General features: G+C 39.1%; 1 protein-coding gene across 3 annotated transcripts in view; it reads left to right on the top strand.

The window, feature by feature from the left end:
• Positions 1-23,951, top strand: part of SLC9A8 (solute carrier family 9 member A8) — a 70,445-nt gene that overhangs the window by 19,731 nt on the left and 26,763 nt on the right. For 2 of the 3 annotated variants that reach the window (XM_083358016.1, XM_083358017.1), the window contains exons 3-9: positions 2,048-2,128; positions 5,188-5,246; positions 7,112-7,195; positions 10,345-10,446; positions 13,974-14,008; positions 14,897-15,040; positions 16,283-16,421. In XM_083358016.1, the coding sequence (XP_083214142.1) occupies positions 2,048-2,128; positions 5,188-5,246; positions 7,112-7,195; positions 10,345-10,446; positions 13,974-14,008; positions 14,897-15,040; positions 16,283-16,421 (644 nt within the window). The remainder of the gene's footprint in view (positions 1-2,047; positions 2,129-5,187; positions 5,247-7,111; positions 7,196-10,344; positions 10,447-13,973; positions 14,009-14,896; positions 15,041-16,282; positions 16,422-23,951) is intronic. The other variant, XM_083358018.1, reaches the window with a different exon arrangement.

Genomic DNA, 23,951 nt, shown 5'->3' with positions numbered 1-23,951 from the left:
AACTGGTAACCAATGCAGCTCGCGCAGGAGGGGTGTAATATGGGAGTATCGGGATGTTCCCTTCACAACCTGCGCGGCCACATTCTGCACCAGCTGAAGCCTCTGGGTGGTCTTCAAGGGCAGCCCCATGTAGAGAGCATTGGAGTAATCTACACGGGAGGTGACAGTTGTTAAGTGAATCTGGCTTCCCCATTGATTTTGCTTGTCAGAAGATTGCAAAATGTGATCGCATGACTCTGGGATGCTGCAATCGTCATAAATATGAGTCAGTTGCCAAGCTTCTGAATTTTGATCACATGACCATGGGCATGTTGCAATAGTTGTAAGTGTGAAAAATGGTCATCAGTCACTTTTTTCAGTATTGTTGTAACTTTGAGCAGTCACTAAATGAACTATTGTAAGTTGAGGGCTACCTGTATATTGCTACTCGATGGTACCCTGTCCTGAGTTCCCATCCTGGTGGGCCAGGTGGATGTGAGGGGGGAGAGACAGTCTTTCAAATAGCTTGGCCCCAAGGTATGTAGGGCTTTAAAGATGATAACCAGTATCTTGAATTGTACCTATTGTTTCTATTTCAGGGAAATGTTATCATTGGGGAAAGTAATCAGTAATACTCCACAATGTGAGGTACAAATAACGACAGGAATGGATGGGAAGTTCCTTATTGATTCCCCAGTTTTTAATATGCAAAACAAATTATGTCATTTAGGTGTATATAACTTACTGTAATTCTAACAACCTTTATCACGATTTGTGAAATCCTTGCAACATTAAATTTTGGAGGATCTCTTTGTAATATAAAAAAACCCACAATGCTACGTGCACAAGAGTAATTACAACATTTCACATTTCACAACTGGTTAGATGCTTGCCTATGTTACTTGTATTGATGTTATTGTATAGTCATTAAGATTTGTTAACACTTGTCTATAGGGAAATGAGTGATTAACATATTGTTATGTGCTCACAAAATATTAAGAAATATTGGCTAGAGGCATTTCATAGTGTTCAGTGATATTATTTCAGTGGGAAAGTTCTCAGAAGCAATAATATAAAAGCTTAAGCTTAAAGCATACAATTTTTAAAATTTTAATCCAATTATTTATAGAAAAGTAAATAGACAAGTTAGTGGATGACCATACAACTGATCTGACAAATAGTTTACTACTTATGTTTCTTAATTTGAAAGATGAGACAGTTGGTTAATAGTTAAAATTTGCCAAATTTTTAAAAACGTAGTATATAAATACCGAGCAACTCCTGCTCCCTTCTAGCACTGATATTGTTATCTAGTTTGGTAATGCAATATCTGCAAGAAAGCATCCAAGTTCAGAGAGCATCAAGAACCCCATGACAGAGACCATACTGGAGGAGATAATCTGGAAACAGGTATTTTTGTGGTTTATCATGTGCACTATGGCAATTAGTTTGTTGCAGGACCTACGACATATTCTCATAATAACAAATGTCCCCACTGGTCTAAAAAGATTGACTACCTCTGATCTATATAACCCATTTTCAATTATACTACTTTCTTCCATGTTCTTTCTTCTTACACAGTTTTTTATAATTGGATACGTAGCTTTGGATCCTAGGATTTCTTGCATAAATTGGAGAAGTTAGAGTTCTTCCTCCTAGCAGCTAACTGTTCCTGCCCCAATAGTTATTTGCCCTTTTCTTCACATCTCATTGTGAACGGTTCTAGAACAATCCTAGAAGAGACTTTTTCCAAATACAATATACGGTATTATTGAAAGAATTGTTTGGATCAAAGCCATCAATGTTTCTTCTGTCTAAAACTGAAATGAAGCTGACAATCACTATGTTACAATTGTTTTTGATCAGAACTCACAGAAAAAAAATGTGCCTGTAAGCCCGTATAAAATATTAAAAGTTGTTATAGATATAGCATTGACTAACTGGCTCTCTTTTAGGAATGTTTAATTTATTTCAGGCTTCATATTTTAAATTCAAAGGATAATTGTAGGGTTTGTTTGATCAAGAATTTTGTTGTTAAATATCTAAATATTGTCTGCTTTCTCTTCAGCTATTTGCATCATATTGGTGCATTTATTGATAAGATACAGACTGCATTTTTTGCCAGAGAGTGTTGCTGTTGTTTCTCTAGGTGAGTACTGATAGTAGCAGGAAAATTTATACTGTTCTGTTTGAATAAAAAATAGTCACTGATATTTTCAAAGTCCAGATTGTAATTTAATCCAATTATTGCTTTTTGTTATTTGCCTATATATATATATTATTACCTTCATAAGATTCAACAGTGTAGAAGAAAAATCCTGTGAGATTTATTAGTGTGAAGGGGATAAATAATATGATTGGTTCCAAGTCAATTTAATAATTAAACAATTTATTAGACTGTTGTGATTCAGGGTCAGCCTGTGGGTCCGGCAGCCGGGTCGGATGACTCGGATGACTCGGATGACTCAGACGAGGGGGAGGAGGAGGGTGTTGAAGACGAACTTGCTGATGATGGCTTGGAGGCTTCGCAGAGCCCTCAGCCAGGCCCCTCTTCTCAGCTGCGCGAGCCCAACAGTGCAGATGAAGAGGACCCACAGCTGGCCCTGTTCAAGGACGCCCGACGCAGGAGGCAGACCAGTAGAAGCAAGCAGAGAAAGGCTGTGGGACTCCTCGGAAGGAGGCACAGGGAGGCCACGCCCTGAACTCTAATAAAGGGAGTGTTTGGGGAAGGGCTGGTTGCTGAAAGCAACCGCTCCGTTTGAGGATCAAAGTTCCGGTATCTTGTTTCATGTTTTGTTGCTTGTTTGTGTAATAAATCTTGGCAGACGTTTTCCAGCCTCAGACGCTCTCCAGTCTCTACCGTTTGTACAGGGGTTGCCTTTCTGCAAGGCCGGTAGCAGGCTGGTACAGAACATAGAAAGATTTATATGGCCAGAACGTGAGTGACTGCGATAAGGGTAGTCACTGATTATCATGGCTAACAAAGATTTTAACCGACAACCCTCATGTTGAAGGTTCTGTAATCGTGATGATTTTACATATTTGTTTTCAGAAAGAGAGTGAGTGAAGGATGCAGATTATTATTGTGCAAGGAAGAATGGCAATATCCAAAACCCTCTCTGTAGATCTGGCACTGCTGTTGGCAGTTTCAACATTTTCTCTGCCTGAGGTAGATCAGAGCTATGAAAGATATAATCTTGAGCATTTTGGGACTCATTTTTACCCTGCCTAATAAGTGATTGATATGAAAGCTGTCATAGGAGCATTTTGCTTTGCTATTTTAGAATAGAGTTGGGATGGAAGAGTAGCTCCCCAGCTGAGTCTGAGCTGTTATTTCTCCTGATCCTGTGTGGCTTAAATTGGTGGACTTTTTTTTTGAAATCCAGATATTGGCCTATAATTCCCCTTGTCATCAAAGTGACTATTAGTAAGTTATTGTGCATGATGGATGGTATTGACCAACAGATATGAAGGTAATCAGATTGAGCTTGGCTGGACTTTGAGAACCCTAAGATTAGTAGCAAACAGAGAACCACCTGTTTCTGGATTATGGTTGTTGTTTCAGCCATTGAGCAGACTGTTCCTATAAATATATGAATAGCTGTGCTACATTTCTCAGGCATCACAGGAAAAAGTATAAAAACTGATAACCTGCATCATAAACAGCATGTGTGCTCACATTTAGAGGGAGGCAGACAAGAGTACTTATGAACATAACTCACAGGGTGAAGTAAAGAATTTATGATGTGATAAACTTGTGGTCCTTTGTCTCCCTCATTTGTGATTAGGTAAATATATTCTCTTAAGTTGAACTCAACTCCTCATGCCTGGGAGAACTTTTGGGACTTTCCGGGCTAGTTTAGAATCCAAGTACCTTTAAACTCGACCCTATTTAGCTTATAAGCATGGACAGAATAACTAGATTTTACTGCTTGCTGGAACTAAAGATGACTGTGAATCAATATTGGCTTGTGGGGACTCCATGGATACTGTTTTTCTTGACAGCAGTATAGAAGTGATTTGCCATTGCTGTCTTCCGATAGAGAGAAATGGGCCAGTATTAAAAACCACAGAATGAAGCTGGTTTAAATGTAATCCACATAACATTTTATAATCTACAGTCGGACTTCTTTACCACCTCCTTGAAATATTGTAGTGGTACTCTTGTGCTACTCCAGAGCCCTTCAAAAAAATTTCTGTAGAGCATTGTCAAAAGGTGGCAATTCAAATGAGTTAAAGTAATATTAACAGTTTTGTTTCCATGCAGCAAAATAAGCAGTTCCACCCGATCATGATGAATCACCTGCATGTCCCTTACCTTTGGTTAGATACATAGAAACAGTTGTTACCATTAACATAATTATTGTGTCATCAGTATATGAGCCTTTATATAAATCCAGTTCTCTCAAGACCTTGCCATAAAAATTTAACTCTTTTGAGGACACTTTTAATAACGGGAAAGAGAAATGACTTACATGAATATGGTCATGGTAGTGTCATACCAGTTTTCCTTTGAATTGGAAATAGCATAACTGAAGCTAGCTGCTTTCACTTACGGTAGTTTTGTAATCAACATAAAATGCTCAAAATTAAAATTCTGAAATGCCTTCTCTAGCGCTGGACAGACGTCCAGATTTGTTTGCCTTTGGAAAGACCCTGAAAACATGACTCTTCCCTCAGTCACACTAAGGCAGGGTATTACATGAGCCATCAGTGTGTGTTAATGTGGGTGAGGTGAAATTTGATTCTAGCAACTATAGGTATTTGTATGTGATTTCCTTGTCCTTCTCTATTTATTTCTTTCTTTCTTTCTCTATTTACTTTCCATATTATTGGGTTGTTTTTGTTGTCAGTTGCCTAAAGTTATATGACAACTGCTGCTAAGTTCTTTAGTTGCCCAACTCAAGGCATCGTTAAATTGTTCTTTAATATTAGAGCAGCTAATAGCAACTGTAGAGCTGTTTTCAGTTTCTTGTTCTGGTCTCTTAGCAGATTGGATTTGTTATTAATAACATCAAGACAGACAGGATAAGCCCAGAAGTCAGAGCTTTATGAGAAAATTGCAGGTGTAATGAGGGGAGGAAGGAATACAAGACCTCCGTTTGAGACTATACTTACTTTTACGTGATTCACACGCAATGGTTTAAAACTTCCAATTACCACATGAACAAATGAATTGTTCTTTGCCTTTTTTCTTTTTCTTTTTAGGCATCTTGATGGGTGCAGTTATAAAAATTATAGAATCTCAAAAACTGGCCAACTGGAAGGTATATCAGCAGTTTTTACAATATATTTATTATATGGTTGATGCCATACTTATTTTAAATAATTCAATTTTAATGCCCAACTCCCAATTAATATTTTCTTCATTCCTAAAGCAGGAAGAATTTTTTTTATTGGTCATTTCATCTTAATAAGCTGTACAAACAGCTAGATGGGAATTCTAGGAGTTATAATCCAGCACAAAATGGAGTATGTCTGTTTTGTATTCCATAAACTCCTTTCCCAGAGACTCCTCAATCACTTAGTTTTTATTGAGCATTTTGGGGGGAAATGAGGGAACCTCTTCTCCTTTGTATTTTTTGTTAACCCTAAAATGTTTTTGGACTTTATATTTTATTTATTTTTTTATTTTATTACATTTATATACCGCCCTTTCCCTGAGGACTCAGGGCGGTTTACAGGGAATTAAAAACCAACAATACAAAAGTTAAAACCAGTTTAAAAAAGATTAAACTTAACCCTGTGCAAATAAAACCCCAGTTAAAATAAATTAATCCTCAGCCTGGGCCAGAGAGCTCAAAGAGCCAGGTCTTCAGGCCCCGGCGGAATGAACGGAGGTCGGGGGCAGTCCTCAGCTCCACTGGCAGCTGGTTCCAGAGGGCAGGCGCCCCCACTGAGAAGGCCCTATCCCTGGGCGTTACCCGCCGGCAATCTCTTACCGGTGGGACCCTGAGCAGACCCTCCCTGTGGGAGCGCACTGGACGAAGGGCACTTGATGCTGGCAGCAGGTGTTCCCTCAAATACCCCGGACCCAAGCCATTTAGGGCTTTATAGGTAATGACCAGCACCTTGAATTTCACCCGGTTTATAAAACTTTGAGATTTCCTAAGCCACCGATAAGCAACCTGCAGTCACCAGTACACTTTCGCAGTCTCATGGAATGAACAAGGCCAACGTAACGTGTTCAGTGTAATTTAGGGGATTTAAGAAATTAAGAAGTGAAGGACTATGGCACACAGTTTACTTCTTAAATTCCTACTTCAAATTGGTTTGTTTTACTTGTAGTAGGTTAAGAGTAAAAGTAAGTACATTTAGTCCTTTAGAGCCCACCAAAAGGTGAAAAAGAACCAAAATCTGCCCTAGTCACATCCATCTTAATTTTAACTGGGGTTTTATTTATGCAGGGACAAATATAAATTTTTTTTTAAATTTGTTTTTAACTTTTGTATCTTGGTTTTTTAATCACCCTGTAAACCGCCCTGAGTCCTTCGGGAAAGGGCGGTATATAAGTGTAATAAAATAAAATAAATAAATAAATAAATAAAATTAAAGACTGCATTCTGAACAATCAAAAGAGCTGCCCTATATATATTTGAATTCCAGTATCCTTAATTTTAAATATAGAATTTTAGATTCTTCATGCCAGTGGGTGATACTTAATAATAATACATTACTTCACTACATTTTCTTCGTTATCATGTTGCCTATTTTAACAATTCAGATATTAGGGTAGTACATTCTTTGACGTTTCTCAGTACTTTCTCTATTTTCTCCCCAAGGGCAACCCTGTGAGGTGGGTTGGATTGAGAGAGAGTAACTGTCACGAGGTCACCCAGCTGGCTATCATGCCTAAGGCCGGACTAGTGAAGTAGAAGACGACCAGCAACAAGCTGGATGGGCTGAATTAAAATGGCAATGGAAGACTTAAACTAGGTTAAGAACAGGTTATCCTGAAGAAAATCTATCTGTATGATGACTAGGAGTCAACACTCACTTGGTGGCACATACTGTAATAAAATGTTCCTATTTTTGTTAGAGATGCTGGATTTACCTTTGTTCTAATATGATATTAGTCCCTTTCTCATATATCTCATACTTCCTTAATATTTTTGTTTGTGGTATTTTGCAGGAAGAAGAAATGTTTCGTCCTAATATGTTTTTTCTTCTTTTACTTCCTCCAATTATATTTGAATCTGGGTATTCATTGCACAAAGTGAGTCTTTTTTTTTTTTGGTTTTTTGTTATAATGGTTTGTATATTTAGATTTAGATTTAGATTTTATTAGATTTATATACCGCCCTTTCCCGAAGGACTCAGGGCGGTTTACAGGGCACTTTAAAATCACATCAGTATAAAATACAAAGTTAAAAGAGAATTAAAAGTTTAAATTATCCCTGAAAATAAAACCCCAGTTAAAATTCTCAGCCTGGGTCAGAGAGCTCAAAGAGCCAAGTCTTCAGGTCCCGGCGGAAAGAGCGTAGGTCAGGGGCAGTCCTGAGCTCCACGGGCAGCTGGTTCCAGAGGGCAGGCGCACCCACAGAAAAGGCCCTCTCCCTGGGTGTTATCCGCCGACTCAAGGTCATTTACAATAGTAGAACAAGCAGAAAATAATATTTCAAAATCCACCAACCATAAACAATAATTAAAATTACATCTAAAACCCTCTAAAAGTGAACAAACTTTTCTGGCTATATTTGTGTTGAACTACCCTTGAACTTCGAAATAAATACAAATGACTGAGCTCTCTGACCCTTTGCTAACTCTCAACAGACTAAACTCTCTCACACAGGTATCTGAATAAAGCTTCATGGATGTTATGAAAAAGTGCTCCTTTAGCTCAAGTTCTGTCCTTTTAACCACGTAAAGGTTGCTTCCACTTGTGGAAGTGAATTGGATTAAGCAAATAGGCACTACTGCAAGTGAAAGAAGGGAAATATTTTGCATCAATGTCCTTTTCCCTTTCTGTGATCTCAGAAAAGGTAAAAGACTTTATTCTAAAGGTGCTTTTTTTCAAAAGGCAACTGGACTACGTTGTTCCTTGGAGACATTTCGCTTCTCATCCAAAGATCTTCTTCAGTTATGACTAAATGGTGGAGGATGACAGGATTTATATTCCTTGCAGTCATTTGGTCATTAGCACTCTTTCTCAGCAACAGATAGACTGCTAGTGACCAGATCACTGCAATGAATATAAATCCTTCCATCTTCCACCATTCAGTCAGAACTGAAGAAGCCTTTTGAACGAGAATCGAAACGTATTCAAGGAAAAACATGACCTGGATGACTGAGAATTTCCATATAGATGTAAAAGACTTTACCTTTTTCTCCTGGATCCAAGTCCAAGCTAAAATATGCCAGACCAAAAAGCACTTCCTTTACTTCTTCATATTAGAAAATCTATAAAATAATCAAAATATCCAACAAAATATGGTTGTAGTCCTCTTGTTTCCTGAAATTCTCTGAAATGTCATTTGTTTTCTGGATGTGGAAAGTTCTCTTATTTTCCACGTTTTATCTACACTGAAAGAAAATACATTTCTAAAAATATAAGTAATGAAACATTGGGATGACACTGTACAAACTCCCTGTGGAATCCTTGTCTGTCTCTTTAATTCTAATTTAACTTTGAATACTAAAAGTTAGAAACAGGAATGTGTTTCTGGAAGATACTCAAAGTTTCAGTCGTCCTGTTTTTTTCACATGGGTGGTACATATTAGGACCTGTCCAAAAAAAAAAAGTCAACTATTATATGCGAAACAAGAGCAGAATTACAGGTAGTGGTTGACTTACAACCACAATTCAGCCCAAACTTTTCATTGCTAAGCTAGGCAGCTGTTAAGAGAGTTTTGCCCCATTTTATGACCTTTTTGCCACAGTTGTTAACGAATCACTGCAGCTGTTAAGTGAATTGTGCTCACAAATCTGGCTTCTCCCATTGACTTTGCTGGATGGAAACTGGCTGGGAAGGTTACAGATGGTGGTCACCTGACCTCAGGGTAGTGAAACTGTCATAAATACATGCCAGTTGCCAAGCACCCAAATTTTGCTCATGTAACCATGGGAATGCTGCAATGGTTACAAGTGTAAAAACTGGTCATAACTCATTTTTTTCAGTGACATCTTAACTTCAAACGTTCACTAAACAAATGGTTAAAGATTGAGGAATACCTGTACTGTACTTTGTTTATTCAAATTGTATGAGGAAAGCTAACATTTCAGCACAGGTACAGTTCCTTCCTGACAGCCATTCGTTATCTGGAATTAAGTGTCCATACTGTTTACCATTTGAAAAATAATAATCACATTTGCAGGCACCTGTACATAAGTAGAGAAAAGCATTAGATGTTTATCTACTTGAATTGCTAGACTTTGTTTCTGGGTTAGCTGTTCAGATTCTTAGGAAAATAGGTCCCAGGATTTCAGTTTGCTCAGCTCAGGAATTCATGGAAATCATTGATTTCGCCCAGATCATTGAGGGACCAATCCATGCCAGGCTTGCCCTTTATATCTGGCTTCTGTGGTTAGCCGGAATGCGTTTGAATGTGTCATTCTTGAATAAGTGGGAAAGGGTATTGAAGCTACAAACCGGGCAACTTTTTATTAGATCCACACTTTCTCTACCTGCTAACGCCCACACATAGGATGCCAAGGTTGTGTCCATTCAGTAACAGAAAGAAATCATCAGAGATAGCCAGTTAATGGAAAGGCCCAATGGGCATACTATGGGCCTTGTCTGTCACCGAGCCTGCTCTCTGGACCAGCATTTTTGTTTCTACCTTGCCTTGGTTTAAAAAGCCATCCAATACAGGGCTTTTTCCTCAGGTCTTAGGTTAGAGTGGGTGGTGAAACTCTTACAAGTTTTTTTTTCTGGATAGTTTTCTCTTCTTGGGGTGGTGGTGGTGGTGAACAGTTCCTTCTTTTCTGCTTCATTATATGGTTTTTGTGTTATTGGTATAAGTTGCCCAGCATTGTCATCGAGTAGGGCAATTTTATTAAACAAAAGAAAAAAGAAAAAAAAGGGAAAAAAAGAAAGCAAAGGTGAGCCTCAATCTGCACGGATAGTAATGTTCTTGGATCTGAAAGTCCAGTTTGTTCATGCTATATATATATATGATCTACCAATATTTACATATGGATGAGGATATGTAAAATGTAAAAGCACATTGATTTGTGCTTAGATTGTAAGCCGCCCTGAGTCTTCGGAGAAGGGCGGGATATAAATGGGATTAAAAAAAAAAGTAAAATGTACATTTTACATAATGTTTAGATTCAGGTCCCGACGCTGATTGCAAGTGATATTTGGTTTAAAGCGTTTGCAAAACTCTTCTTTGTTATATCTCCCTCATATTTTCTTATTTTAGGGGAACTTCTTCCAGAACATAGGCTCCATCACCTTGTTTTCTGTGATTGGGACAGCTATTTCAGCTTTCATAGTTGGCGGAGGAATTTACTTTCTTGGCCAGGTGAGGATGTGCATGCAGAACTTTGTTCGTTGTGGTGTGGAATGCTCTCCAGAAATTAAGGACATATAGTTTTTCTTAGCACATATATTCTTTGCAAACAACTTCCCCTAATGCATTTTTAATGTTACCCTTATGAAAATGTCCATTTTTGGCTTACTTCCTTCTAATATACACTCTTGTAATGGTATTTTTTAGTGGAGAATCCCTTCATAAGGGCTTAAATATATGCAAAAGCTAATAATAAAATATAATTATTTTAGATAAATTAAAGCAATGTTTTGAGAGCCAGTTTGGTGTAAGGCACCAGGCTAGGAAATGAGATATTGGGAGTTCTAGTCATACTTTAGGCATGAAGCCAGCTGGGTGATCCTGGGGCCAGCCTTTTCCTCTGTGTCCTTGGAAGAAAGCAATGGCAAACCACTTCCAAAATCTTGCCAAGAAAACTGCAGAGTTTAGGTAGTTGTAAGGAGTCAAGATGCTCAAAGGCACAATAAAATAAAATGAAATAAAATAATAAAACAATACAAAATAAGTAGTGCTTTATATGACACAATGATATCTGCGTTTTACATTTTCCTGGAATTATTGCATTTCAGAATCTTGCATATATCTGACCAGTGCCATATTCTTTTCTTTGGTTATTGAAAATCTGAAATTGACTTCCTAGAGTTATTTACCATCCTGTCCTTTGGATCTTCTACATCAGGGGTGTCAAATTTTCAACGTCAAGTGACGTGTCGTGACGTATTGTGACTTTTCTTCCATTGCCGGCAATGGTGTGGGCGCAATATTGCCATGACGCATCTGGCCCACAGGCTGGCAGTTTGACATCCCTGTTCTACATCATAGACATCATTTTGCTTTTCAGGTTGCAGGCATTTTACATGTGGAAACAATAGTAATTATTTCCCTAGCTAAAGCAGGTACTTTTATAGTCTGACTTTCAGATCATTTTAATTAAATCCCAGAACAGCAGAGGAAAGGCAGAGTATTCGCACAGGGGAACTGCCAGATAATTAATTACTACCACAGCAGTGACTGTATCTTTATCAAACAATGCAAAGCAAGATGATAGCACCAGCATTTAATGTTTGTAGTAAATCATAAGTGGCTTATATTTAAGATAGGACTGTTTGTGCTGAAAGTTCATGTAATATGTTCATGAATAGCTGAGAATTTTAATTTTAATTTTAATTGGGGGCTTTTACTTTTTCAGGGACTGTTGTAATTTTTTAAATCGTTTTTAACTTTTGTATTTCTTGTTTTAATTACCCTGTAAACCACCCTGAGTCCTTCGGGAAAGGGCGGTATACAAATCTAAATAAATAAATAAATAAATTAAATAAATAAATAAATAAATATTTTAGAAAGGTAGAGTTGGAAGGGACCTGCAAAATAATCTAATCCAGAGGTGTAGAGCTTTTCAGATGCAAGAGCTACATTCTTAAAAAAAAGAGCCAGGACAAAAAAGGGGACAAAGCTAGGACAAAGGCTAAATTTGATTTTTATTGCCTATTTAGTAAAACTAATTAAATTCAGATAATATGATTGTTCCCCCCTCTATACAAGATTTTCTCCTTATTGTCTCAATTAAAAATAATGTCCAGTATAGTTTTGTGGTTGGACTTAAGATTTTGGGAACTGCATGTCACTTGGAGAATAGTCCAATACTAGGGAATTAATGACACACCAGACATTTCTGGATTAAAAGTCCCAGCATTCCTCAACAACTGGCTAGGGCTATTGGGAGTTGCAGTTCAGCTCAGTGTAGGATCTGCAATGGAGATTACTGCTTCAAGCCTTTGAGCATATGATGAAGGACAGCTCTAAATGGCTATTACATTTAGCAATTTCCTCCCCTTTCACATCTATTTAATCAAAGTCTGCTCTCTAAAGCAGTATTTTCCAACTATGACAAGTACCAAATGTATAGATTTCAATTCCCAGAATTCTCAACAATGGCCATACAGGCTGGAAAAATTTTGGATGTTGAAGTCCACATATAGAAGTATTCAAATTCTATATGCGATTCTGATCAATTAAATTCTGGTTAACTAAAAGAAAGTTGAAATTAATTAAAAAGACAAAAAGAATAGCAGTTTAAAAAATGAAAGAAAATAATTGCCCCAGGCAAGCCTCACATTGATTAATGGAAAAAATATTGCTAAAAGAGTGGTTTCTTTGCACAAATCCATCTATCTCTTGAAATCTATTACTGAATCTTCATTCTATAAGCACTTTTGTCATCAGAGTGATAACTACTTTGATGGCCCACAGTTGGAGAAGGCTGTAGTATAAGTTTGCAAATGATCCTAGATCAGGGATAGGCAACCTTGGCTCTTTTATGACTCGTGGACTTCAACTCCCAGAATTCCCTGAGTCATAAAAGAGCCAAGGTTGCCTACTTCTGTCCTAGATCATCTTGCTATTGCTTCAAGTATGACTCTGATCTTAATTTTCATTTCACTCATTCATTTCATTAGTTTATGCTTCATGGGTTAACTCTATATGCATATTACTACTGTTTTGTAGACATATTGCACTTAAGCCTAAATTGTCTGCTTGTAATTCCTGAGTGTCAGATGGCATATACATTTTAAAAATATTATTTAATTATTGAGAACAATGCGAAGTTATAGCTGCAGTTCTTTGGTATTGGCCTTTATATGCATTGAGTTCTTCTCAAGAACCTAGGATGTTGTAATGTATCTATGTAATATATTTGGAAATGCAAGCAGTGTAGGCTTGTGTAATTGACTCATGGAAATACTAAGTATTGTCTAAAATTTCTGGGTATGGCACCCAATGTTTCAATAACCACTGGGACCACCATACCTTGTCAATTCCATAATCTTTCAATTTCGATATTTAGATTTTGATAGTCTCAAAGGTGCTTTTTCAAAAGGCAACTGGACTTTTTTTCCCCCTTGAAGATGTTTCATTTCTCATCCAAGAAGCTTCTTCAGTTCCACTGAAGATGATATGATGTGCTGAAAGCACTATTTGTTGATCTGGGCAAAAATGACATTGATTAGTAATCTTTAATTTGATATTTATCTTATAAAAATGAAATTGCTGCAGTGAGCAGATCCTTGCTTCATTGAACTATACATTAATAACTTTAGGACTTTTTTACATTTCATGGTGAATACATGAGTGTCTTCAGCATTTTATGAGAAATTCAGCCTTTCTACTATATTAGGTTACAGGAATGTTCATCACAGCTTTATTGAATGCCAGGCTCTTGAGGGAGACTGAAAGATAGCTTTTCTTGAAACATACAGAAATCCACATCAGGGCAATACCTTGGTGAGAATAGAAGATTTATGTTCCAAGAAATCTTCACGGGAAGTAAATCTGGCAGTTTCCTCATTTTTGAAAATACAGAATCCATCTGTAAATTCAAACCAGGAAACTCACTTTATGATCCTTGAGCAAATATGCTTGTTCCTTAATAGATGGAACAGAGAAGTGGAGAGTAATAGTTAAATTTTACAAGATGTTTCTGTTTTTGTCAATTTTTCTAGGCTGATGTAATTTATAAACTGAATATGACTGACAGGTAAGTTTTGAGAGAACTAATCTTTGTGTGTTTGTAGGAGTCTTCAGGCTGCTACAATGAACACAGTGACTGCATTTATTAGGTTCTTGATTCCTGAGCACTATAGTTAGGCAGGATGCTGATTACTATACTTGTGGCCAATGTTAAGTTCAATGATGATAATAATGCTTACCTATGGTTTAGGAAGATAGGTGGAAATGTGAATCAAAGAGGATATGGGAACTTAACATGGCATAGCAATGTGCCTTCAGCCTTTTAATTGTAAAGAAGTGGTCATTGCTTCTTAATTTTAATATATAGCACTGGATGACCCCATGGTTTGGCTAAATCTTTATGTATTAATTTTGAAAAATTCTAGAAAATGGCTAAAAGATTACTAGAAGAGAGCAGATATCTATATCTTAGGTGGGATAAGGATCTGAGGAATTAACTGCAATGATTAGAAAGATACCATTGTAATTCTATATTATCTTGTGTATTGTTTGTTAAAATGTTAATGTTTAAATAGAAGAGATATATGTGATGATAAAAGTTCTCCAAAGTTTTCTGGATGTCCTGTTAAATCAGAAAAGAAATCTAAAGCGCAATCTGTTAATAATATTAAATTAAAAATTTAGTTTACTTAATGATATAATGAATATCTGACATTGAGTAGGTTGCTTTGAAATATTTGAAAAAATACACTATTTTTATTCTTCTTGTTGATAATTGTTGGTCTACATGGAATGAGATTCATCTTCTGTTAGAATGAGAAAAAAACATTAATGCATTCCAGGATAATGATTTAAATCCATCGATGTATTCCAGGCTTGCTGAGTAAGCATCAAACCTTAGTAGCATTTAATAATTCAGACATTATGTTAATGTATTTATTGGATTTCCTGACAGTTTTGCCTTTGGTTCCCTGATCTCTGCTGTTGATCCAGTAGCTACTATTGCTATCTTTAATGCTCTTAATGTGGACCCTGTGCTTAACATGCTGGTCTTTGGAGAAAGCATTCTCAATGATGCAGTCTCAATTGTCCTGACAAAGTAAGTACATTCATGCACATGGATGAAATTAATGCTCATTTAGACAAAGAATAATGTGCTTCTTTAAACACTACTTATTTTAATGTAATAAATATACGTAATATGCACTTATACTCTTTCGCTTAGTATGCTTTTTAACCATCATTCCTCCTTAATTGTCACATTGATGCTTGCCACCCACTCATATAAAAAAGTCCCAATTATTCTTTCTCTTAGGATCCACAGATGTACAACCTATATTTAATTACACATAAGGGCAGGAATTTGTGTTGGGGATTTTCTTCAGCACTATAGTCTTTATGAATTTTTTTAAAAAAATTCTACTTCATATGAGAAGCTGGTGTGTAAATTCATTCTGTTTTCATGGCTTATATTTGTTGCAGTATTAGTTTCTGGGTTTGAGGCCAGAAATAGAGTTATTTTACACATGTTTACAAAGCTCTGTTTTGTGTGTGTGTGTGTGTACACACACACACACATACAGATATATCTCTCTCTCTATATATAGATATATATATATATATATATTGGGCAAAATGGGTACTTTCTGATTGCTTGGTTTGAAAGTCATGTAGGTGAAAGTACATCTTGATTAATTGGATGATGTGCCTAAGGATATTTTATTTATTTTTAAAAGCTTTCTATAGGTGACTTCACATATACATATTAATGTTATCTGATTTGTCAAGAATCTTATTTCTTGCCAACCTTAGTCATATTAAGATCTGGAAATATTTTCATGAAGTACATTCGTTCGTTCATTCATTCATTCATTCATTCATTCATTCATTCATTCATTCATTCAACTCATCCCTACATCCCTTCCTGCCTGCCTGCCTTCCTCAAAATATAAACTTATTTCCCTCCCATGTTCTCATTTGCTTGAGGATCAGACGAGCAAACACCTTATTTTTGATTCTGTTATATTGTGCCTTCTTTTTTTTCTTTGTCTGTGAAAGATCTGTTAGAAAGATTTCATTTTTTTTGCTGTAAGTAGATACCTTCCTGGCTTATTTTGTATCTTTAGAACAGCTGTATTTCTCTTTGAAAAATAGTGCATCTTGACTTGATTGAATGTCTTTTGTCATTCCCCTAGACATATTACAATGAAAGCATTTTAAGAGCAATTTCAACAATAACAACAAAATTAAAGCATTTACGGATTCTGCATTCCGAATCCCAGACTTAAGACTCTAATGTGTAACCCCCTTGGTTGTCCTTGTTTTTTATTATTATTCTCAGTACAGCAGAAGGCTTGACGAGAGAACATACATCTGATGTAAATGGATGGCAAACCTTTTTACAAGCACTGGCTTACTTTCTGAAGATGTTCTTTGGTTCTGCAGCACTGGGGACTCTGACTGGTCTTATTTCTGCATTAATATCCTTTGCTTTTAGATAAAATAAATATTTGCTCTTTAATAATAACCCTTGGTAACATTTCTGAAGATGATTATTCTTTTAAAACATAACATTTTTATTAGCAAGAGTTAGCGAGTAACAGTTTCAGTTTTGCATGAAACTTATATTTGTACAAGACTTTTATTAAGGCCCAAGTTGCTCTATAATAACTCATCATACTTGCTGATGTAGTGTTGCTGGCTGGGGAATTCTGGGAGTTGAAGTCCACACATCTTCTAATTGCCAAGGTTGAGAAACATCATGCTAATGGATGAGACTAATATATGATTTTCCAGCTGTAGTTTTAGTACATTCATTATATGTTCAATAACGTGTTAGTGCATGTTTCATTTTTCAAATGCATTAGATATCTGATTGATTGATTTTTTTATTTTCATGTTGCCAGTTTTAGAATTGAATCCTGAAATTATCCTATATCAAAAATCTATCCAGCTACAGTAATTGGCCTGGCTCCTTTAGTGTAGAATTTATGTCAGACAAAGAGTTCGATTTTTCATAGCAGCTTGAATTGCTTTTCTGTTATAACATGTGCTGTATGTTTCATCTTTTCTCCTCTTCCAGTAATATCTGGTGAGCTAAAGCATTATTCCATTATGGTCTGATTTTCTCTTTTCCTATAAAAATAGAATTCCATAATTTTGTTGTTGTTGTTGAAGTATATGTTTAATTTACCTATTTTGTGTGCAAAGAGTTGATAATGGTTAAGCTGCTAGTGATAAGTAACAAAACTAACACTACTCCTACAGTGTAGATTGGAAAGGGAATTGTAGGAACACAGGAATAATAACAGCAGCAGCAACACCACAATAATCTTTACTACGACAATTGCTAAGCAGTATGAAAACATAGCAAATCAGTAAAAAATAGTAGAAAATCATAGAATCACACAGTTGGACTGGGTCATTAATTGAAACTAAAATATCCCTGGCAAATTGTTGCCCAGCCTTGCTTCACATGAAGTAAAAGGAAGCCCACAATCTCCCTGGGTCAGTGCTTCTCAACCTGTATTCCGTGGGCTCCTGGAGGGGCTGCAATGTCTCACAGGGGATCCCCAAAGGTTTGAAGAAAAGTTACGATTTAAATATTGAGTTATTTTTGGAGGTCTGTGGCCATGGTCTGTGGCCACAAAGGGTATTTAAAGGTGAAGAAAAAGTTGAGAACCTTTGCTCTAGACCAGCGGTCCCCAACCTTTCCAGCTTGGTGGCACGGCATATAAATGGCAGGTGCATGCATGTCCACAGCTCCATTTCTGTGAATGGCAGGTGCATGTGCCCTTCAGTTGCACAAATGGAGGATCACGCGCAAGTAGAGGGTGCTCACGCTCACGCGTGAAGCTCCACTCGTGAGTGGCAGACATTTGCGCTCATGTGCAAAGTTCTGCTTGCACAAGTAGAATTTTGTGTGCGAGCCAAGTGGCGCTTCATGCATGTGCACTTGCCCATCTCTCCCGTAGCCTGGTTTCGAACAGGTTGTGGCCTGGTATTGGACTGCAGCCCAGGGGTTCCCTCCTGAACTGTTCTCATTGCTCAGATTTTTTTTGTCACTGAACATGCCTTTCTATCTGTCTTTGGTGAATGATTAATGGTAATACTTCTCTGTTAAGCCGCACGCACAATCTGGCTACATAGGGTTAGGGTTAGTATATTGAGGACATTGGACATCTTCTCATGACGATTCAACTGCTTAGCCTTTTAAGCAATGAATTCTTTTCTGTGTTTTTTTTTGACTGGCAGCTGAAAATTGACAGAAAACTATAAGGTTATGATATGCTTGAGGCCATAAAGACAGATGTCTTTTATTCTACTTCTCAGGATTTCCCTTGTAGGTGCCAAAGACTGAAGCAGACTTCAGCTTCATCACCCCCCCCATTTAATTATACTCTCAATTATCTTTGTTGTTTTTACACTGATTAAAGAAAGCCTCCAGTAATCTTATATAAATCCAAACTCCATATATATGACCAGCGAGAGTATTAAATACTGGTAGAGCTAAAGTTATTTGCTATGGTTGGACTGTGCTTATGAGAAATTCATATTTATTTTTTGTCATTTTTAGTGCCTTATGCATTCCACCTATTAAACAAAATGCATTATGTCTTACAAAGGAAAACATTAGTTGGACAATTCCAAATAGTTTAGACTACAGTCCAGCTCTCCTTTTAACCACCATTGCCCTTAGCCAAAGATTGTAATAGTTGACATCTGGAACATTTGAAGCAGAGCATCTCACATTGGGAGGCAGTTTGAGAGCAAAGAGGAGTGCAGTATACAATTTAGTGAGGTTTTTTTTCATGATAAACCAGTAATTTTTTTTTAATTTCTGTGGATTCAATAGATAACATTGCTTGTTATCTAAGGAATGTTTTGTGTTTTCAGTGGAAAATAATATATGAAGCTCAGGGTTGAACTGTGGAATCTTTGGTTTTCTCTGAACTTGGTTGTTTTCTTGTAGATATTTCATTACCGAGTTAGGTAACATCTTCAGTACTAGAAAGAAATGGGGTTTATATACAACAGCTTGCCCTATCAAGAGTTGGTGGGGATGTTGTTTTTTCCTTGGTAGTAACTTGATTTGGCAATTTACCACTTGATTGTTTGTTTGAGTTGTAGTTCCTTGATTTAGGGTATTATTGATTCACTGTTTTAGTCTAGTATTAATGCTTTTAATCCTGTTATCTGGTGGTGATTACTGGTGAGGAGATGTTCTGTTTTATTGTTTTATTAGCTTTTTTATAGTTTCTTTTGAATGGTGTGTAAACTTTGTTTATCTCCTTGAGCCTGTTCATGGCTGATTTGCTTGACTGCCAGACTTCTAGACATTACATAGCTATTTTGGATTGAACTTAGTCTAGGATGCTCACAGTTTCTGAGTTGAAACTATGGTTAGGTCTGCCCATGTATTGTGAAATTATGGAGTTTTCATCATGTCTTCTGACTCCTGGTTAGTGTTCATGGATGCTCTCTGCTAGTTTTCTGCTTGTGTGCCTTACATAGTGGCTGTTAGAGTCCTTATACTGTACTTGTAGATTGCTTCTGTTTTTACTTGTTGAGTTACTGGGTCTTGGGTTACTTAAAATGTTTTGGAGGGTTTTGGCATATGTGCTATGTGATAAGGAGCCCTAGTGGCACAGTGGCTAAGTGCAGTATTTGAGGCAAACTCTGCCTACATCCTGCTGAAGTTTGACTTAGCCTTCCATCTTGCCAAGATGGGAAAAATGAGAACCCATATTGTTGGGGGCAATATGCAAATATTGCTGATATTGTAATCCACCCAGAAAGTGCTGTAAAGCACTATGGGGGAGTATATAAGTCAATAGGAGAATTCTCATACATTGCATTCTTGCTGGCAGCCACTCTGCATATAGTAGATCAGGGGTGTCAAACTCAATTTCATTGAGGGCCGCATCAGCATTGCAGGTGCCCTCAGGGGGCCGGGTGGGTATGGCCAGGGTGGGCGTGGCCTACTGGGTGGTTGTGGCTAGAGTGCATATGGCCTACTGGGTGGGCGTGGCCAGCTCTACATCTTTCGCATCAAGGGTGCCTATGTGGGCCTGGGCAGGAGTGGGACAGATCTGAGGGTCTCTGGCAGAAGGAGGGTCTCTGGGCCAGGGCCAAGGCAGTGGGGGCCGTTCCCTCGCTGTTTCCAGGATGGCTTTGCGGGCCACATGAAACCACTTCGTGGGCCGGATTCAGCCCCCGGGCCTTGTGTTTGACACGTCTGTAGTAATTTAATTTAATTTAATTTATTAATATTTCTATACCGCCCTTCTCCCGAAGGACTCAGGGCGGTGTACAGGGCAAGAATAAAACACAAAGTTACAAAAATTAAAAAGTAATTAAATGCATGCCCATAAAAACAATAAATACATAAGTAAAACCCCAATAAAATGATAATAAAAAACCCCACCAATCCCCCCTCAGGCCAGGCTGGCTTGTTCGAACAAGTATGTTTTCAGTTCGCGGCGAAAGGAGCGAAGATCGGGCGCCGTCCAGAGCTCAACCGGTAACTGGTTCCATAGCTCCGGGGCGCCCACAGAGAAAGATCTCCCCCTGGGGGCCACTAATCTACATTCTCTGACCGGTGGCACCCTGAGGAGTCCCTCTCTGTGGGAACGCACAGGGCGGAGGGAAGTTGACGCCGGCAGCAGGTGTTCCCTAAGGTACTCCGGACCCCTGCCATGTAGGGCTTTAAATACCATAACTAGTACCTTGAATCTCACCCGGAAGACAACTGGGAACCAATGCAGCTCACGGAGCAGAGGTGTGACATGGGAGTATCGGGAAACTCCCAACACAACTCTCACGGCTGCATTCTGTGCCAGTTGGAGCTTCCGGGTGGTCCTCAAGGGCAGCCCCATGTAGAGAGCGTTGCAGTAGTCTAGTCGAGAGGTCACGAGTGCGTGAGTGACCGTGCATAGATCATCCCGGCTTAGATAGGGCCGCAACTGGTGCACCAGGCGAACCTGGGCGAAAGCCCCCCTAGTCACAGCTCCTATGTGGTCTTCCAGGGTGAGCCGTGAATCTAGGAGGACTCCCAAGTTGCGAGCCCTATCTACGGGGGGTAATAATTCGCCCCCCATAGCGAGAGGTGGAATGTCCGAATAAACCCGGGATGAAGGTATGCAAAGCCACTCGGTCTTGTCGGGGTTGAGTTGAAGTCTGTTCCTCCCCATCCAGACCCGAACCGCCTCCAGGCAACGGGACATCACGGTGAGGGCATCACTGGGGTGGTTTGGGGTTGAAAAGAAAAGCTGGGTATCATCAGCATACTGATGATACCCAACTCCAAAACCACGAATGATCTCACCCAGCGGTTTCATATAGATGTTGAACAGGAGAGGCGAGAGGACCGACCCCTGAGGAACTCCACAAATGAGAGACCTCACGGTCGACCTCTGCCCTCCTGCCAACACCGACTGCGAGCGTCCCTGGAGATAGGAGGAGAACCACTGTAAAACCGTGCCTCCCACTCCCAATCCCCTGAGATGCCGCAGCAAGATACCATGGTCGATGGTATCGAAAGCCGCTGAGAGGTCTAATAGGACCAGAACAGAGGAATGCCCCCTGTCCCGAGCCCTCCAGAGATCATTCACCAGCGCGACCAATGCCGTCTCCGTGCTGTACCCGGGCCTGAAACCCGATTGGTACGGGTCTAGATAATCCGCTTCATCCAGGACCAGAGGGAGCTGATGTGCCACCACACTCTCAACAACCTTCGCAAGAAAGCAAAGGTTGGAGACAGGACGAAAGTTGTTCAATACAGCTGGGTCCAAGACAGGCTTCTTGAGGAGAGGCCTCACCACCGCCTCTTTCAAGACAGCGGGGAAGCTGCCCTCACTCAAAGAAGCCGATATAACTGCCTGGAACCAGCTGCGTGTCCTCTCTCGGGCTGCATAGACCAGCTAGGTAGGGCACGGGTCCAATAAACATGTGGTGGTGCTCAGCCTCCCCATGATTCTGTCGACTTCCTCCGGAGTCACAGAATCAAACTCCTCCCAGATGATATCGACAAGACCACCCGTGTCCTGCTCGACAGACTCTGCCCAGTCAGAGTCCAGACCGGTCCAAATCCGAGCGATTTTGTCCGACAGATGCTGGTTAAACTCCTCGGCACGACCCTGCAAGGGATCCTCCCTCACCTCCTGATTCAGGAGGGAGCGAGTCACCCTAAACAGGGCGGCCGGGCGATTATCTGCGGACGCGATAAGGGTGGCGAAGTGGTTAGACCTCGCCTCCCTTATCGCAGCGAGATAAGACCTAGTATAGGTTCTTAGTCGCAATCGATCGGATTCGGATCGGCTGGACCTCCAACCGCTCTCTAGGCCCTGTCTCCGACGCTTCATCTCCCGGAGCTCCACGGAGAACCATGGGGCTCGACGGGATCTGCACCGGGTCAGGGGCCGCAGGGGTACAACTCGGTCAAGAGCCTCAGTGGCTGCCCTTTCCCAGGCTTCCACTAAGGCGTCTGCCGAGCTGTGAGCAAGGGAGGCAGGTGGGGACCCCAGCGCTGCCTGGAACCTCTGGGGATCCATTAAGCGTAGATCTATCAGAGTGAATTCACAACGAAGCAGCTGGCTCAGGGACAGCCTAACAGCTTCTCTATTACTCCAACGCCCTGTATTTACTCTCTTGTCATAAATTTGCAAAGTAACCTGGTTAGTGTGCAGACTGGAGTTATATTGGTCATCTCTTAGGCCTTTGCCTGATTGAGTGTTTTCTCTATGGGTGTTCAAATTTTTGGAATGAAGACAAGGTCCTTCTCTACTTTCATTTTCTGAATTAGCCATCCCATGTCTATCCATGGTTGTCTTCCCAAGTCCTTCTACAGTGTTTGGGTGGCTCCTAACAAACTTTGCAAAAGATTCTTTCAGGCAGTTGACCTTATTTATGACAATTGACAAAACATCATATATTGAGTTTACAGTTTGAGCTGTAAGCAAACATTGTCTAGAGAGGAAGTCTGTCACATTTCCCCCCTTTAAATTTGTCACACCTCCCTCCTGTGCAAAAAAGGCTGTTGCTGGGTTCCAAGGAGGGGAGCCATTCTCCGAGAGGGAGGAGAACAGCTCTACACGCTGTTTGCTCTCCAGTTCCGTTTGTAAGTCCCATTCCAATGAGTCACATAAATTAAATTTATCTGATAAGGTGCCTGCGAATGAGTTACTTACTGGAACAGACTGTCTGTTTGCAATATAATCTTCCATTTTCTGCTGCTTCAATGGCTTGGATATACTTTCTGCTGCAGAGTGCTGTCTCTTCCTCCTTTTCCCCATTCACGTTTGTTAAAACAGGTTTAAAAAGGTTTAAAACTAGGTTTAAAAAGGTTAGAATGCGTTAAAAATGGGTTTAAAAGGTTTAAAAAGGTTAAAATAGATTAAAAAGGGGTAGGTTAAAAATACAATATTAAAAGAGGTTAAAAAGTTAAAATAAAAATAAAGTAAAATAAAATAAAGCTTTTACTTTTGGAGGAGCTCTTTACAGCCTTTGCTGCCTGTCCACCATCTTGGCTCCTCCCCCATTAATTGAAAATAGGTGGTGAGGCAGAGGTTGATTAAGGCCATGATTTTGGGTATTTTGATATTAGCATATTTTCTTAGACCGGATGTGTTGTGTAGTACTGCTGCCATGGATTCTTTCACTTCTTCTGGGGTCCCACTGATGTAAAAAGTGTTGTGACATTGAATGAAATCATAATTTCAGCTTCTTTTATTTTAGGTCTTTGATTTTCTGTAGGCACTGTAGTGAGGTGTTGATAGAATATTTGTTCTCCTCTGTGAACTGTGCAAGCTTTTTTGTAAGCTTTTTAGCTATATTGTATTTTGGAATCCCTGGCAAATGATACAATTGGATTCAGGCTTGTGTATTTTGGGGTGTCCATAGAAGTGTAGGAATACGAGAGCTTTTCATCCACTGTTTTTCTGATTGATCTTTCTTGGTTGGATTGTTTAGAGTTCTCATGATTAAGTTGTCTGCTGCCTGTACTGGGTTGG

Source organism: Vipera ursinii (genome assembly GCF_947247035.1).
Source record: "Vipera ursinii genome assembly, chromosome: 3".
Lineage (NCBI taxonomy): Eukaryota > Metazoa > Chordata > Lepidosauria > Squamata > Viperidae > Vipera > Vipera ursinii.
This window is presented reverse-complemented; position numbering and strand designations above follow the sequence as displayed.